The sequence below is a fragment of the Ruditapes philippinarum genome, unplaced genomic scaffold (assembly GCF_026571515.1).
Source record: "Ruditapes philippinarum isolate M1 unplaced genomic scaffold, ASM2657151v2 ctg4552_1_1_1_1, whole genome shotgun sequence".
NCBI classification, from domain to species: domain Eukaryota; kingdom Metazoa; phylum Mollusca; class Bivalvia; order Venerida; family Veneridae; genus Ruditapes; species Ruditapes philippinarum.
In genome coordinates this window covers 51,246-68,073 of record NW_026856059.1, presented here as the reverse complement: position 1 = coordinate 68,073, position 16,828 = coordinate 51,246, and the positions used below count along the sequence as shown (strand labels likewise).

At 32.5% G+C, this 16,828-nt stretch overlaps 1 protein-coding gene across 1 annotated transcript; it reads left to right on the top strand.

Moving 5' to 3' along the window:
- Nucleotides 1-3,289: 3,289 nt before the first annotated feature.
- LOC132745278 (uncharacterized) lies at nt 3,290-10,871 on the top strand. The gene is made up of 3 exons (XM_060734153.1): nt 3,290-3,631; nt 4,373-5,038; nt 10,411-10,871. The coding sequence occupies exons 1-2, from the start codon at nt 3,406-3,408 to the stop codon at nt 4,999-5,001; spliced, it is 855 nt and encodes a 284-aa protein (XP_060590136.1). The 5' UTR covers nt 3,290-3,405; the 3' UTR covers nt 5,002-5,038; nt 10,411-10,871.
- Nucleotides 10,872-16,828: the final 5,957 nt, after the last annotated feature.

Here is a 16,828-nt window from a genome sequence, read left to right as displayed (position 1 = left end):
GATTTTGGTTGATAGTGAACGAGTATATTTTAAATCATTACAAAATAACAGAATTATGAGGGATCATATTTCTTATACTGCATAGATCCCTGACCTGTCTAATTCTAAGTATCAGATTAGTTGATGCAATAAGAATTTCACCACAACATATTTATTTCCAAACGAGCACAAGTCAATGTTTGTGGTTAAATCTATTGTTATTTAAATAAAAGGTCAAAGCAGGGATCTATTAATTATATAATGGATTGGTTACTTAAAAAGTAATTTTATTCTCTTTTTTTCTACTTCTTCGAATATCATATTTCTGGGTCTTTTGTCTTTCATCGGACAAAGTATTGTATAAGTTGATAATTAAGACAATTAGCAATTTTCATTTTTTTATAAAATGCATACCTTCATTACACATTTAATACATAAATTTAGCAATACTACAAAGCAGTATGGGAGCTAGATTTATAGTATTCTAGAATTAGGATAATAATAGTTTTTCAGACAAAAGCGACCAAGACAGATAGTCATTGAAGAAATGATAAGAAAATTGAAAGAACAATTTACTTGCTGTGACGGGATATACGTATGTGCGTTGGGACATATTATCCAGATAATGGAATATAATTAGATTATAAAGAATTCGCTGATCCCGCTAATTTTACTAACAGAACACCCGTCGAATATATAAACAGACGCTGAGAATGCATTAAGCACCGTCTAAGAAGCCGAACTTAAATTGTATGATAGAAATGTGGATACTGTTTTAAAAAAAATGGAATATGAAGTCTACTGCTGTGTACACCGGATCAAGCAAGCAAGCGTTCTATTAATGTCTGATCGAAACAAATGCCATGATGGATGGATATTGGAATATGAAAGGTACCTATCGGACGGACAAAATACACACCGTGCTTCTGCATTCGTATGTCTAAATGTTAGCCCAAAGGCAGTTTAAGGCGTCTAAGATAAAACGGCAGACTGGTCTATTATCAGTGTTGTGTTTGTAGCCATATCAAATCGAGCTTGCAAAATTGTCAATTTTGCCGTTTTTTCACGGTCCTTAGTGATTCTATTCTTCTCTATTTGATATTTATTATACTTATAATTATATTTCAAGTCTGTTAAAATGTCGTTCACGCATATGCAATGACAATTGAGTAGTTAACCCTACCCTATTTACGAATGTTGAAAATGAATAAATCTTACACGGTCCAGCTGCATTGACCTTGTTTTTTGAAAACCCTAGTGATATTTCTTTTTACCCTGGGTGTATGATAAATTAGCAAATGATTGATATAAAAGTATAATTGCAATAAAATTCTGAAATACTTTCTTGCGGCATTTCTATGGCACCATTACAAAATTTTGTTAGTGTGCATATAGCATGTAACCGCTAGATATGTCGTCGCTTGCAGTGCTTTCAGCACTTTGATCATTTGTTGGCCTCCTTCTTTCTTTATAAAAGACATACATGTAGTAAGTATCTACATCAGTCAGATCTCTAACGTACTCCAACGTCATTGTTTCTGTGCGACTTCTTTCAATTGGTTTATCCAAGGAAGAGTAGGTTAAATTTCCTTGGGCATAATATGAAGGTAATTTAAGAAGGTATAGATGGTTTCAAACTATGACAATACTTTCCGCATGATTAATAATGTTAATGACGGACATTTTTATAAATAATTGTTTGTTCTTGTCCGGATCATCCAATTTAAATGGTAATTATGTACACAATTTTTCTGGCTGAAAACACTAACAGGTCAAGACACGTTTAAGAAAATGATGAAATAGGTGACAAATATATTTCATCATTTATTCACATGTAAAAAGTTTTCTGGTGAAAGAAAAAAGTATTTAAGACGGTGTTAATTCCATTTTCTTTTTCAAATTTAATAAATTGTTAATCAGTGAAAATAAAATTTTACTGACTACACTGAGTTTCTTTATCGAAATTGTATCTAAAACATGTAACACTGATTGCTTGTTTACTTGTAAAATGTTTATTTGCTATACATATTTATTTGTGATTTTACATGTTTTATTTGGATATGTTCGTCTTTTTCTATTTACCTAGCACTTGATATCGTAATATGCCGCCATTATTCACTGTTATTATTAAAAAAAGATGCTTATGTTGTTTACTTGATGTAAACCTAAGATGGAAATAAAAGTCTGCAAGTGAATATTGTTTGAAAACATTTTAACTGATAGCCAAAGCCGTATCAAGTGAACATCTGTAAAGTTACTCTCAACACCATCTTATTTTATTTGTTTACCTTTTCAAAGATGATTGTTTATCTGGATGTTACCAGAAAATCATAAGACTTTTTACTGTATGTTCCTCAAAGCTTTTTCTATGCTTTTCTTATTAATTGTAATTTTAATGAAAAAGTAAGCGGCAAGTCAATTTTTGAAAAATAAAAACAAGCATCTTTCTACAGGTATGAAAATACAATGGATAAATACATGTAATCGCAGTCTTGTTTATCTGCCTCTATTTCGAATACGTTCATATGGGAATGTTGAACTGTGTAAATGAGCCTTTACAGAACACATTTTGATACAGAAATACAATTGAATTGCATATAATAAAACATTACATCAGACTGAGATTCTCATTGCTTAGCAGTTCTCTTGCTGATTGCATTAAGTTTGTTTTATTCCTATGTGTATATTAATATTTTCCTTTTATATTTATAAATATTATATGAAAAGAAAATATGAAAAGAAAACAAAAGGAATTAGTTTTCTCGTAAGCATGCCTTATGCGTAATAAATGCATATTGTGTATATGAAACCAGTGAATATGACTCCTCTGAAAAATAAAAACAGAATAGGAACATTAGTTTAAATTACGAATAATTTTTATATTGAATATGTCATTATTTAATGTACTGAAAAGAATCCACAATTTCTGGTATTTGCTAGAGTCAGAACAGAAAAAAACTTGACATACTTGAGATGAATGAGTTAATTTTCTAAAAACCGTTTGGAAACACATCTACCGTAACGCATGTATACACTTTGAGCTGTCGATTGCTTTATTCATCTTTTCGTTTTTGGACATAATAATTGTAAATAATTAATATCCTACTTAATAATTAGCATAACTTTTATGTAATGCTTTGAAGATTTTGATAATCCTGATCACTGCTTGTTTACCTTTAAACCGAAACACTGTCCCAGAATTATAACAATCTGTTGTGTTGGTTTTGATATATGTATCCTATCCTCCCTTCCAACAATCTGTTACGACATTTGAACAACAATCATTAGCTCATTATTTTGCTATTCATTTTGCTTAGTGCTTATCATAGAGACAAACAGACGCCGCAAAGCAACAGATTCATTTACGTATGAGAGAAGAAGAAGGAAAAAGAGGATATATTTTCCTTTGCTGTTGTTGGACTAACAATGTCAGGGGCTAAACATATGACAAGAGCACAAATCGTGGTATGTGTGGCATTTGGACTTACGTTGTTTTTGAGAATCATTTTGGCAAGCCAGGAAGAACCAGTTTGTACTTCAAGATTTGATTATGACCATAAAATGTTACAGAAAATGATTATGTTGGAAATTGAACAGAAAAATGCTAAAATCATTATGGAGGATATGAAAACAGTGATTGCAAAACTAAAAGGTATGTAATTAAATGATCTATGCAATCAAAAATGTTCATACAAGTGCATTAAGCGTCTCATCGTATACACGTACTTTATTCTCAAATTTTCGGGTTTTGAAATTAATTATTTTAGCTTTTTACATATGTTTTTTTTCCAAATAAGTCTAACATGTTTAAAGCATACAAATAGTGGCATTATAGTTTGTGGTATGCAATAATTCAAAAATACACTGCAAGCACAGACGTTCGTCTTTAAAAACAGCTTTTACTAGTGTTATAGTGTAAAATAAAATGTAAATGTAAAATGCAAAAACAAAATGTTGAGCGTTTTTTCCGTTACACATAGTATATTTGTAAGGACATAAGTCAATTCAACATTTGAACCGCGTCATGACAAAACCAACATAGTGCGTTTGCGACCAGCTGGATCCACACCAGCCTGCGCATCCGCGCAGTCTGATCAGGATCCATGCTGTTCGCTATCAGCTTCTCTACTTGCAATAGGGTTGGTAAGCGACCAGCATGGATCCTAGTCAGACTGCGCGGATGCGCAGGCTGGTCTGGATCCATGCTGGTCGCAAACGCACTATGTTGGTTTTGTCGTGACGCGGCTCATTTATATTATATCCACGAATTCCGCTTATAAATATGTCGCTGTTGTGTTAAAATTCCAGATATGAACATTTTTCCTACAGCAAAATAATGCTTGCTTCTCGCATATAAACACTAAAATATAATAGATAACTGAATATTTTACAGAAGAAAGCAATCAAGTCAGACCAAAATTGGAAACGATTGAAGAGAACGTTATTAAGATAGGAAAAGTTCATTCACTTTCTGGAACTGGAAATACATACATTCGTTGGGGACGAACACAATGCCCACAAAATGGAACAGAGCTGGTTTACAAAGGGTACGCTGGTGGTTCACAACATAATATAGGAGCAACAGCTAACTTTTTATGTTTACCAGAAGAACCATTGTGGAATGCTTATGAAGATGGAGAGCAGGTTTCCGGCACTGTCTGGGGAGCAGAATATGAATTGTATGGTAGAAATATGAACAATTTCTTTGAGGTAACATTGCACCAACAAGATGTACCGTGCTGTGTATGCCGGACAAAGCGAGCAAGTGTTTTGTTTATACCTGGCCGTAACAAATGCTATGATGGATGGACATTAGAATATGAAGGGTATCTATCGAGCGGACATGACAGTCACCATCCATCTGAATTTGTGTGTCTTGATGCCAAACCAGAGATAATTGACGGTGGACATGCCGATGTAAATGGAAAGCTTTTTTACTTCGTAGAAGCACGTTGTGGATCCTTGCGATGTCCACCATATGTACATGGACGTGAACTAACATGCGTCGTCTGCTCTAAATAGCTTATCAAGCAGAAGGAATACTATGTCAGTTAAGCTTGTAAATACACTGCGGTATACCGTACCCCGGATATTGCTCGATATTATGAGGACTTTCATCCCATTTCGCGACTTTAAACGGGGAACAAAGGTAAGTTCAGCGACGATATTTTCCAAACTAATGGCTATTTCATTTATCTCAACGGGTTTTATATATGTAGAGGTATTTTTGTAGCTCTAAAAGACATAAAAGTATTACAGGTATTTGAAAAAATGATTAAACTACCCCTAAACGATCCGCTGCTCACTAGAAAATACTGACCGTGATACTGTAGAATCGTTAGAAATAATTATATTACCAATATATAAAAAAATTGAATCGAGCAATTTTTTTATTCACAATCCAAGAATGCTTTGTCCAAATTTCAGGCAAAAAGTGTGAAAGTACAAAAAGATACAGACCAAAAAAGATACAAGAAAGTGTACCGAGTATTGATTTTAAGTGTACAGAGTATTGCAAGATAGCCCAACTTTAGTGTACAGTGTATTGCAAAACAGAATGAGCACATTAGTATGGAAAATCGATATTTTTGTCTAATTTTTACGTCTGTTTATCGATTCCATTTTATTTTGCTGATAATAAACTGTTTATATGATATTTATTCAAATATTTCAGATGCAACAATGCATGTTTTGTGTCATTACTGTTCTTTTTCTACGGGCAAATACGATTTAATTTCCCGTTTGAGTGAAAATCACACTATGGATGAAATAAAGTTAAAATGTGTGCAGAGTCGGGCGCAGGGAAGAACCATTAAAATTGACGATAAAAATCTTTAAATACATGTCTCAAGAAACTGTGATCAATGAGACTTATCTCTGAAAAGAAGAAGAATAAAAAAAACATATTTAGATGACTGACATTAATAATAGGGTTTTACAGGGCAAGTTTGCCTTAAGAAACATATCGACACACTTAGTAAAATATTGGCCCGAGGGCTTATGTATGGAAAGCCATGGCTGTCTGATATTGTTCTTTTTCAATTTATGTAACCATTTGGATAATATATGAGTTCACTTCGACTATATATGAATTGAAAAGACCTTCTTATTTAACCGGAATCCATTGTATTAATCCACAGTTACAATATATGAAACCATACCGTCAGTGTATGAAACCGAGTTAGCAATATATAAGTTGATTTTCTCAATATATGATTCCAATTCTTCAATATATGGTACCAAAGTAGCCATGTATGGAACCAGATGTCCTTATATGAAACCGAATTATCAATATATTAATTCATTTTTCAATATATGAAACCAATGTATCAATTTATGAAACCAAAGTAGAAATATATAAGTTGGTTATTACATTATATGATAACCAATTCTTCAATATATGGTACCAAAGTAGCCATATATGGAACCAGATGTCCTGATATGAAACCGAATAATCAATATATTCATTCATTTTTACAATATATGAAACCAATTTATCAATGTATGGAACCAAAGTAGCAATATATGAGTTGGTTATTACATTATATGATACCAATTCTTCAATATATGGTACCAAAATAGCCATATATGGAACCAGATGTCCTTATATGAAACCGAATTATCAATATATTAATTCATTTTTACAATATATGAAACCATTTTATCAATGTATGGAACCAAAGTATCAATATATGAGTTGGTTATTACAATATATGATACCAATTATTCAATATATGGAACCAAAGTAACAATGTATGGAACCAGGTGTCCTTATATGAAACCAAATTATCAATATATTTATTCATTTGTACAATATATGAAACCATTTTATCAATGTATGGAACCAAAGTAGCAATATATGACTTGATTATCACTTTATATGACACCAGTTCTTCAATATATGGTACCAAAGAAGCCATATATGGAACCAGATGCCCTAATATGAAACCGAATTATCAATATATTCAGTCATTTTTACAATATATGAAACCATTTTATTAATGTATGGAACCAAAGTAGCAGCTAGTATATAAGTTGATGTTACATTCTATGATAGCAATTTTCATTATATGGAACCAAAATAGCCTATTTTAAAGTCAACAATTTAAAGGCCGAGGTCACTGGGTTCTGTTATTACAATGCATACACTTTTTCATGAAATCAATTATTATTTGACTGATTATTTTTTTTAACTTTGTGAGAAGATTAACCTTGATGTGTCCTTCTGGCCATGCCTATTTTTGATCAAAGGTAAAGGTCGAGATGAACTTATTTTTTAAATAAGTTTTTGTTAATGGTCAGTACGACTCAATAGCTTAAATTATGACATACAACTCCTACACATATAACGATAAGTTTTGCCTGCCCAGCCCATTTTAAGTGAATGTGACAATAAATTCAAATATTTCCTTATTAAAAAAATGTGCAGTATGCAGTCAGTGAAGCACGCTGTTCTTTAAACAAGGAATATTGGCGCGAAACTGTAATACCGGTGCAAGGATAGAATACAGCCTTTAAAAAAAGTCCCGTCAATATAATGACATTTTGGTTCAATATATTGCTACTTTGGTATCATATATTGAAGAACTGGTATCATATAATGTGAAAATCAACTTATATATTGCTACTTCGGTTACATATATTGATAAACTGGTTTCATATATTGTAAAATTGATTTAATATATTAATAATTTGGTTTCATATAAGGACATCTGGTTCCATACATGACTTACTTGGATCCATATATTGAAGATCTGGTATCATATAATGTGATAATCAACTTATATATTGATACTTCGGCTCCATACATTGATAAAATGGTTTCATATATTGTAAAAATGAATTAATATATTGATAATTTGGTTTCATATAAGGACACCTGGTTCCATACATTGTTACTTTGGTTCCATATATTGAATAATTGGTATCATATATTGTAATAACCAACTCATATATTGATACTTTGGTTCCATACATTGATAAAATGGTTTCATATATTGTAAAAATGAATTAATATATTGATAATTTGGTTTCATATAAGGACACCTGGTTCCATACATTGTTACTTTGGTTCCATATATTGAATTATTGGTATCATATATTGTGACAATCAACTTATATATTGATACTTCGGCTCCATACATTGATAAAATGGTTTCATATATTGTAAAAATGAATTAATATATTGATAATTCGGTTTCATATAAGGACACCTCGTTCCATATATTGTTACTTTGGTTCCATATATTGAATAATTTGTATCATATATTGTAATAACCAACTCATACATTGATACTTTGGTTCCATACATTGATAAAATGGTTTCATATATTGTAAAAATGAATAAATATATTGATAATTTGGTTTCATATAAGAACACCTTGTTCCATACATTGTCGAAGTGAACTCATATATTATCCAAATGGTTACATAAATTGAAAAAGAACAATATCAGACAGCCATGGCTTTCCATACTTATGCCTTCCAAGCATGCCGGTATTGTCTTAACCTTTTACTGCATGAATATATGAGCCGTGTCACGACAAAACCAACATAGTGGGTTTGCGACCAGCATGGATCCAGACCAGCCTGCGCATCCGCGCAGTCTGATCAGGATCCATGCTGTTCGCTTACAGACCCTATAACAAGTAGAGAAACTGATAGTGAACAGCATGGATCCTGATCAGACTGCGCGGATGCGCAGGCTGGTCTGGATCCATGCTGGTCGCAAACCCATTATGTTGGTTTTGTCATGACGCGGCTCATATTGCGAAAAATGACTGTTTTCATTGAATTAAGCCTCCTGTTACAAGTTTAAACTGCTATGAAACTATAAAAAATGCTTCAATACTGGTCAAACTGGGCACAAATTTTGGCTGGACCATAGCCTGTAGAATAGCATGCTTAATTTTAAATTTCCAGTTACCATGGCAACGGGTGGACGACTCAAAATTGCCAAAAATCTCTTTTTGCGTTGTTTTTTTCCATCAAAACTGATTTCAAGGTGCAGCAACTTCTCAATTGATTGAGATAAAGTCTAAGGCTTTTCGGCGTTGATTGCACGGTACCTTTAAATCGACCTGAGGCCATTTAAGCCCCTCCCCCCCAAGCCCCTAATCTTCTCCACGATTAGAGGGGCTACTGCCCCACTTCAAACCCCAAAACAGAAGGGGGCACATCCCCCCGTGGCACCCCCTTGGTGTACCTTTTTAATTGGGGTGGGGCGCCGAAAAAGTGATCCCTCTTTTGAACAACATTTCTCAAACAAAAAACAGTGTTTGGGGCCTAAATAGCGCATGTTTTACACTATTTGAGGCCTCAAAAGGGGTGGGGTGTAAAGCCTTCAAAACACGCCTTTATAAGGTAAAAGGTTATAAGGAACTAAGTCCTGGAACATAACCTTTTTATTGCATCTGCTGCCCTTTATCATAATCTTATCAAAATCTATTATTCGTTTTTTTTAGCTGTACCCGCTCGGCAGTCATACTGTACCTCATTGCTAATGAAGTAACAAATTTCACGTGCAGACGATTTGCCGTTGCTAGAGTGCAGGTGCAAAATGACCGAAAATTACTTTTGCATAGTAGGCACACTTGCTCAATACCGTCTAATATTGACAATCCTAAGGCAGCATTAATGCACTTTGGATGCATTTTTTTACTTTTAAAGTAAGATATGCAATAATTATTAACAAATTCTGGAAAGGTTGATCCTGCGATATCAACGAGAACTGTAAACACAGAAAATTGCTGAGTTCGTTCGACTGAGATTTTTCATGAGCAGGAATGAAAATTTGGATTATTCGCAGATGTTTCCAGTAAAGTACCTCTGCACTATGCATATTCTGCACATATAGTGTAAATAAGTATACACGATAAGAAATATTTAAGATTAAATGTGGTAAATACTCTGTATTTACTACATGCATTTACTCTATATTGATAACCAATACTCGTTACACTAAAAAGCAATACTCGTGACACCGGCGGGCAACTCCAACGCAATACTCGGTACACTGACATGTGTATTTATTCTGAAAATACACTGTCATCTGAGGTTCTATTGTTGATTGAACATTTACAACATAAATATTATCATCATTATCACATTTCACTCGATTCAAGTTTTTCTTTTAAACAAGTATATGCTCAAAAACATCAAATTTGACTGATCCGAGCTCATTTATCACGTGAGCAAAGAGGCGAATTTTACCTCCTAATTTCATTTCAAAGCTATTTCTCAACATTTTTGGGTTTTCAGTAACTAGAGAAATTATCGAAGTATTTGTTTTTCAATAAAATTTATATCAAACCAATTCAAAATGACTAAAATATCGTCACTGAACTTACCTTCTTTTCCTCGTTCAAAGTCGCGAAATGGGATGAAAGTCCTCATAATATCGAGCAATATCCGGGGTACGGTATACCGCAGTGAAATATATAATGACAAAATGCACATACAATGTACTTCTTACGTATAAAGATGGGATTTTTTATTTGTGATAATATATCTTTCATTCATGTGAATTACCCGTTGAACTCCTCGTTGTTCTTTTTTGTTGTTTTTTTTTTTAAAGATAAGTGTTACCTATTATTCTTCTATATTATTATGGCAAAACTTAAGTTGTAAATCTATATACAGGAGCAAATTTTAATAACCTAAGATGTCAATCATATCAATAAGCTTTGTTGGTTCGCAGTGCATTTTATGCCAGTGTTCTTAATGGACATTAAGTATAGTTGAATATAATATTTTAGATATTGGAACTGAAAACTTCTAAAGTCTGTCCTAGGGTGTGTGAGAAATGTTATATCTTTATACTTTATCAAGAATAAATTAAGTAAAACTGGGTCTGCAACAAGGGATTATATATGAAGTAAAAATAAAATATATACATGTAGTATGAATATTTGCTGCACTGTATCGTCGGTCTGATGGCATACATGTAACCGCAATGAAACCGTATAAGCTGTGTTGAACTATACTCAATTCATGTTTCATTTATTGCTAGATGATTTTCTTATATAAAATACAGTTAAAGGAACCAATCTGATTAAAATCAGCTATAAATGACGCTACGCTTTTAGCTAAATAATAAATGAAATTTTGAGATGTGATCAGAGAATATAACAAAGCTTGCATTCATGTATTTCAAAAAGATTTCAATTTTATAGAAATCTACTAGACAACGCCACATTCCAGATATTAACTTTACTTCACTCAAATAACTTTATTGGCATAAAACAAATCACAAACTAATAGCCATACAAAATAACGAGTTCAGTGATAATAAATAGACATGCATGTTTATATAATTTACAGAAGGCTTCTGTAAAGACAAATAAAGTAATTTATTATCTTAACATTCTATGAAATAAGATTTTAATGTGATACTACCATCATTAACCGTCTTATAGTTTAGTTTATTACTTTATTTGTTTATTTACGTCTCATTCATACATATTTACATAGTTCAAAACATTTATAAAATACAGATATAAAAAGCATGGCCAATCTATCACAGATTTATAAGAGACTATCGTTATAAAACTTAAAAAATACTACTAGGTAAAATCAAACATAAAAATGATTAAATTTTTTTTATTGTTACTGAGTATATTACTTTCTTATTCATATCTTCCAAACTCTAATGATATATTCCATCCTGACATATAAACATTGATAAAATATGATGTTGTAATGAATAATGTGTGAGACAGTAACATTTTATTAACATTTACTTGTTTAAAAATTAGATTAACATTGCTAATCCATACTTTTAAGATCTATCCTATAATAATGAAGATAAAGAAGAAAAAAATGAAAAATCACCTATAAAGGCCTTTATGACAAGCAGGGGGTCTCGAACGTAAAGCGGTGCGATGCTCCTTTAAGCGAGGTGAAATCATGCGATACGGACTTATGGCGGATTTATTCGTGTAAACATACGTCAGAGTGGGTTTATTTTATTAATTATTTCATAAATCTTCAATTATAATTGTATATTTTGTATTGACGATGTGAAGATAGGACCGACACACATTTCATCAAAATTACAGAGGCTTTAATTCATAATTATAAAAGTTGACGGCAACTGATTTTGTGTCGGTGAATGAAATCACCTAAAGCAGTTAATTTCTTTTTCTTCTTAATTCTATAAGGTTAATCATAATTGAGTTGCATACAAGTACCTTTGTGCTCCAATATACATAGACGCTTACTGGTTAAAATATTTAAGTGTACGCTGGGTTTTGGTGCGATACAATACCTAAACGCTGTTAAAGGTTCGATATTTTTGCATTATCACATCTGTTGTACATGTTTTCCTATGATTGTACTAAGAGATCTACCATATATGTGTCCGTTTCCGGATTTCTGAAAAAAGTTTTTATATCTTCTTCTTTCCTTAAGGATTTACTTCAAATAAAAGTTTCGTATCACCATCTATATAAGTGTTACTATTTGAACTAAATTTTAATAATAAGATATCTACCTGTGAAAATTAGGAGTAGGAAAAAAAGTAACTATACTCTAAGATCTTAGATAACTATATTTCTTGTCATCTCACAATTTTTAACAATGTTCATAATTACTCTTCTTTTTTTTAATTCCAAAAATATGTCGGCCTTTTCTTGCTTTTGTACTGTATCTTGTTTGTGATTTATTTTTCCTTTTGATCATGGAATTTGTGTTAAGTTTTTTTTCTGTAGTCTAATTTATTACTGAAGAATCTATGCAATTTAATGTTGTAGTTTTTTTCCAGTTTTGTTCATCTATGATATGTCTGACATTTGATTTTGCTCTTGATATTGATAAGGCAATACTGTATTCCTAGAAATTATTTCGCGCTTATTAGATTAGCGCTTTTCGCATTGAATACATTTCCGCGAATGTTTGTATCCGCAAAAATGCATGTAACAAATCCGCGAACGTTTGTAGCTTAGAATTTCTACAGCGCACATCATTTACATAAAAGAAAGGCAACACACTAGTTCAGAATGTTTTTTACCTAGGCAAGAAAATACAGCAGTTCACACACATTTTAGAAAGGCACTAGCTTGCATAAGGGATCAACAGAAGCATGTTTTAGGAACCGAAACATTAGTTAAACAGTATATGCTATCATTACTTATATCATGTTGTACATTTCATTCTGCAACTTTTATTTGTTGATACATACATTTTTTAGTGTATTTTTATTCAAAATGTAGGAATAATAGGAACATTTGTAAAAACAGTAGGAGTATGGCCAAAAAGTAGGAATGTAGGCAAAAGTAGGACTAATTTCAAGCCTATATAATAAAAGTGTCACAATGGCTTTAATCTTTGACCTAAAATGCCATTAAATAAATAAGGGTCATCTAATAGGCTTTGTCAATGTTTTTTTTTAATTCTCTAAAAAATATACATAATATCAACACCGTAGGGAAGGTGTTACAGTATCGCGTTTTTCGGTTACAAAGATGGAGGATTATTTGTTGGGAGTACAGGTAGGAGATTTTTATTCAGGTCCATACTACAAGTAGTTTAATTTCTAAAAGATGTTTTTGTGCTTTGCTTGTAAGGAACAGACTCCGGTATCTAGTCATATATTTCTTCAGACTCTGCACCGCAGATTTATCGCTATATTGTCTCATAGATATGCAGATTTGACAGTTTGAAAATTTGAATCGAGAGACCAACGCATTTTTCTCCAATTTCGACATTATTTATGCATGCCTAGAAAAAGTAAATCTGCAAAACGTTAGTCCTTAATGTTAGGAAACGTTTATAAAAGTAAATGACCAGTTGAACCTATTTTCCTGTTCGTTAAATGCATTTGAAGAAATAAACACTGTACAGTATAGAGCGAGGTGATTTGTGCAGGGTTACAGCATAGACCTAGCGACTTTGATCCGATTTTGTTACAGTTTATACCCAGATTTCGGTTACAGTTTAGACTTCGATATTTTCTATATATACTGATATAATCTCACTTATATACTCAGGTCGTATGTCATTATCGGCATTGTTTACATTTTACATGTACCGATAAACGCTTCTTGTGTTAATTTTGGGGACTGACAACTATAAATTATGTCAGAATTATAAAGAGTAATGATTTATTTCATTAATTGTTAACATATTTTCTTATAATCAGCGTACATTTAGCTAGAAAGTAGCATTTATCGTAATTTTACTCGATAAACTTTGACAGGTGTTGTTGTTGTTCGCTGATGCATTATGGGTTGTGCGACTTCCGTTGTCAACAGCAATTGCTGCCTAAACTCAGTAAACAAACCGTTTCAAAGTTATGTTTCATCAAAAGCAACAAACTTATAGTCAATCCATGGTACTAGTCATTTTTATAAATATTATATGTATCAATTTATCGTATTTTCATGTAAAGTTTCATAGAACTTTAGCTAAGAATTGTTGATGTTCGGACGTTCGGTTGGTTGACAGCGTTCTTTGTGTATGGAATTGATCGTTTCCGAACGTCAAATGTTCAGTTTTCGAACGTCGAACATTGTCAACCGACCAAAACGTACAGTTGAACATTTTTCGAACCTTCTTATGTTCGTTTTCTCAGATTTGGTATAAATAGGCCAGAAAACGATCAACTTCAGTCAGTTTTCATTTAACTTTCGGTTAGTCTACATTATTGTCGTGTTCTTCTGAACGGCAAATTTTACTTATTTTTAAGGCAAAATAAAACGTAGTCTTTAGATTATTATTTTACATTTAATCAATTATTGTCTAAGAATAATTGATAAGAACTTTATAATTTTTGTTCCACATTATTACGGTCACTGACTCGACCAAACTTTATATTTACGTTGTCATATTTTTGAACAGAAATTAAACGGCAGTCGCGGTAATAATTTTATGTGAAGTCTATGTAAGACATAGCTATCGGATATTTAAGACTGAATTATATACATGTGTTGATGTTATTTACAATACTGTTATTTGAATATTTGACAATTTAATTTATTAACAGTTTAACACTAATTAAAATTAGTAAACTGTGAACAGTCTTTCTTCTTTGTGACTCAATTTTAATCTTAAACTGGCGTACCTCCAGAAGTAAGGAAGTGTTATCAAGTACTGTGGAGTACAGTGTCCTAGCCATACAGAGTCATACAGAGTAGCCCACTATTGACAGATGTCATCATAGCATATTTCAGCCAAATAGATCTATATAGACTTTGACAGGACTTCATCCGAATCAAGTATCAACAGTCCCCCTAACCCTAACAATTTCTATTTTATATAGAATATTGTTATATTTGTGATCGTTTCATTGTTCGTAAATACAATATCGTTCTCTACAGTCCAGTACAATTATTGGCCACCAAGTCTTGAGCACGTTACCACATTTTTAGGAAGATTAAAGGGGCCTGGTACCATATAGCTGGACCGTAGCGTAACAATACTAGGTAAAATGTATGAATGTTACATAAATCTCTGTGAGCTTATTGGCCCGATGACTATTTGTCCGTATGTCGTACACATGTGTGTGCAATCTCATCCGCTCAGTAACTACTTGACTAAATGTGATGAAATTTACATGACTTTCTACCAATTAAGTTGCTCAAATGGTTTCGGTTGAAATCGGGGATACAAAAAAACCCCAAGACATAGATTTTGAAAAAGGCAATGTTTAAAGACCCTTCTCATCTCGAACCAAAAGCATTCAACTCAAGTCATGATCATGGCGTCATTTTGAATGCTTCTTTGTTGAAGTTACGATTATTTTGTCATTTTTAAATTAAAAGTCGTTTTTCTTTATTTCAGACATCCTGTATAGCAGTTTTCATGTTTCTGAAAAAGAAAATAATATTGAAAATTATAGAGTATAAATTAAGGTCAGACAATTACAATATCTTCTCTAGTGAGCCTGATGGAGGTACATAATAGTGGCAGAGTCGGGATAAGGCCGTCGACTTCAAATCATCTTTCATTTACTGCTGTAGTTGAAATCCAATCATGACTTTGGATTCTTTGTATGTGAGGAATCTATCAAGCTAATTTACGGAAGGTCGGTGGTTCTAGTCAGGTGCCCGCTCGTGTCTGAAATGTTTCACAAAGGATATCTCGGGTCTTTCTTTACACTTAAGTAGGAATGTTTTCACATGACCTCAGTGTCGTTGAAACAGCCAAACGTAACAAACCCTTTTAAATACGTACATAATACATTATGGTAGATGGCAATTCCAACTTAAAATAAAATTTAAGGTTGTAGTATTGCTCACTTAAATACTGTTTACTCATTCTTAGGGTATTGCCTACTTGTTAATTGTGTCTTTTGACAGCTTATCTATGGTATGCAGGCTTCATAACCTCCGATCCCCTCTCAAAATTTCATTTTATTTAGTTTCACTCATTGTATTCTCGTTTAGGACACGCGCAATTTTTAACCTAGGGGTAATATGCCGCTTTCCATAGAATGGCAATAACGTGTCACATTGAAGGTTCCATGATAACCGCCATATGAACACATCCACAGATGTTAAAAATCTAAAGTGTACCAGTTCATATTTAATGTTAATTCTGCTGAAGCCGGTGCTAGGAGGCGTGGACGGTAGCTTGCAGTTACCACTACCGGCCATGAACAGGTTTAATCAAACTGAGCCTGCAAGATTTTCATGTTTTCCGTGTTGGACTTCTGTTAAGGATTCTTTTTTCTCTATTTTATACTAAAAGGCATTATTATAATATGTAATGAAATCAAGCAATAATTTTTTTTCTCTCAATACAATTCGATAAAAGTTACTGTTGTTGTCGTGAAAACAGTCCTAACTTAGGACATTACTTATTCTGCAAAAAGTCTCAATCTGAAACTTAAAGTAAGAAAAATAGCAAA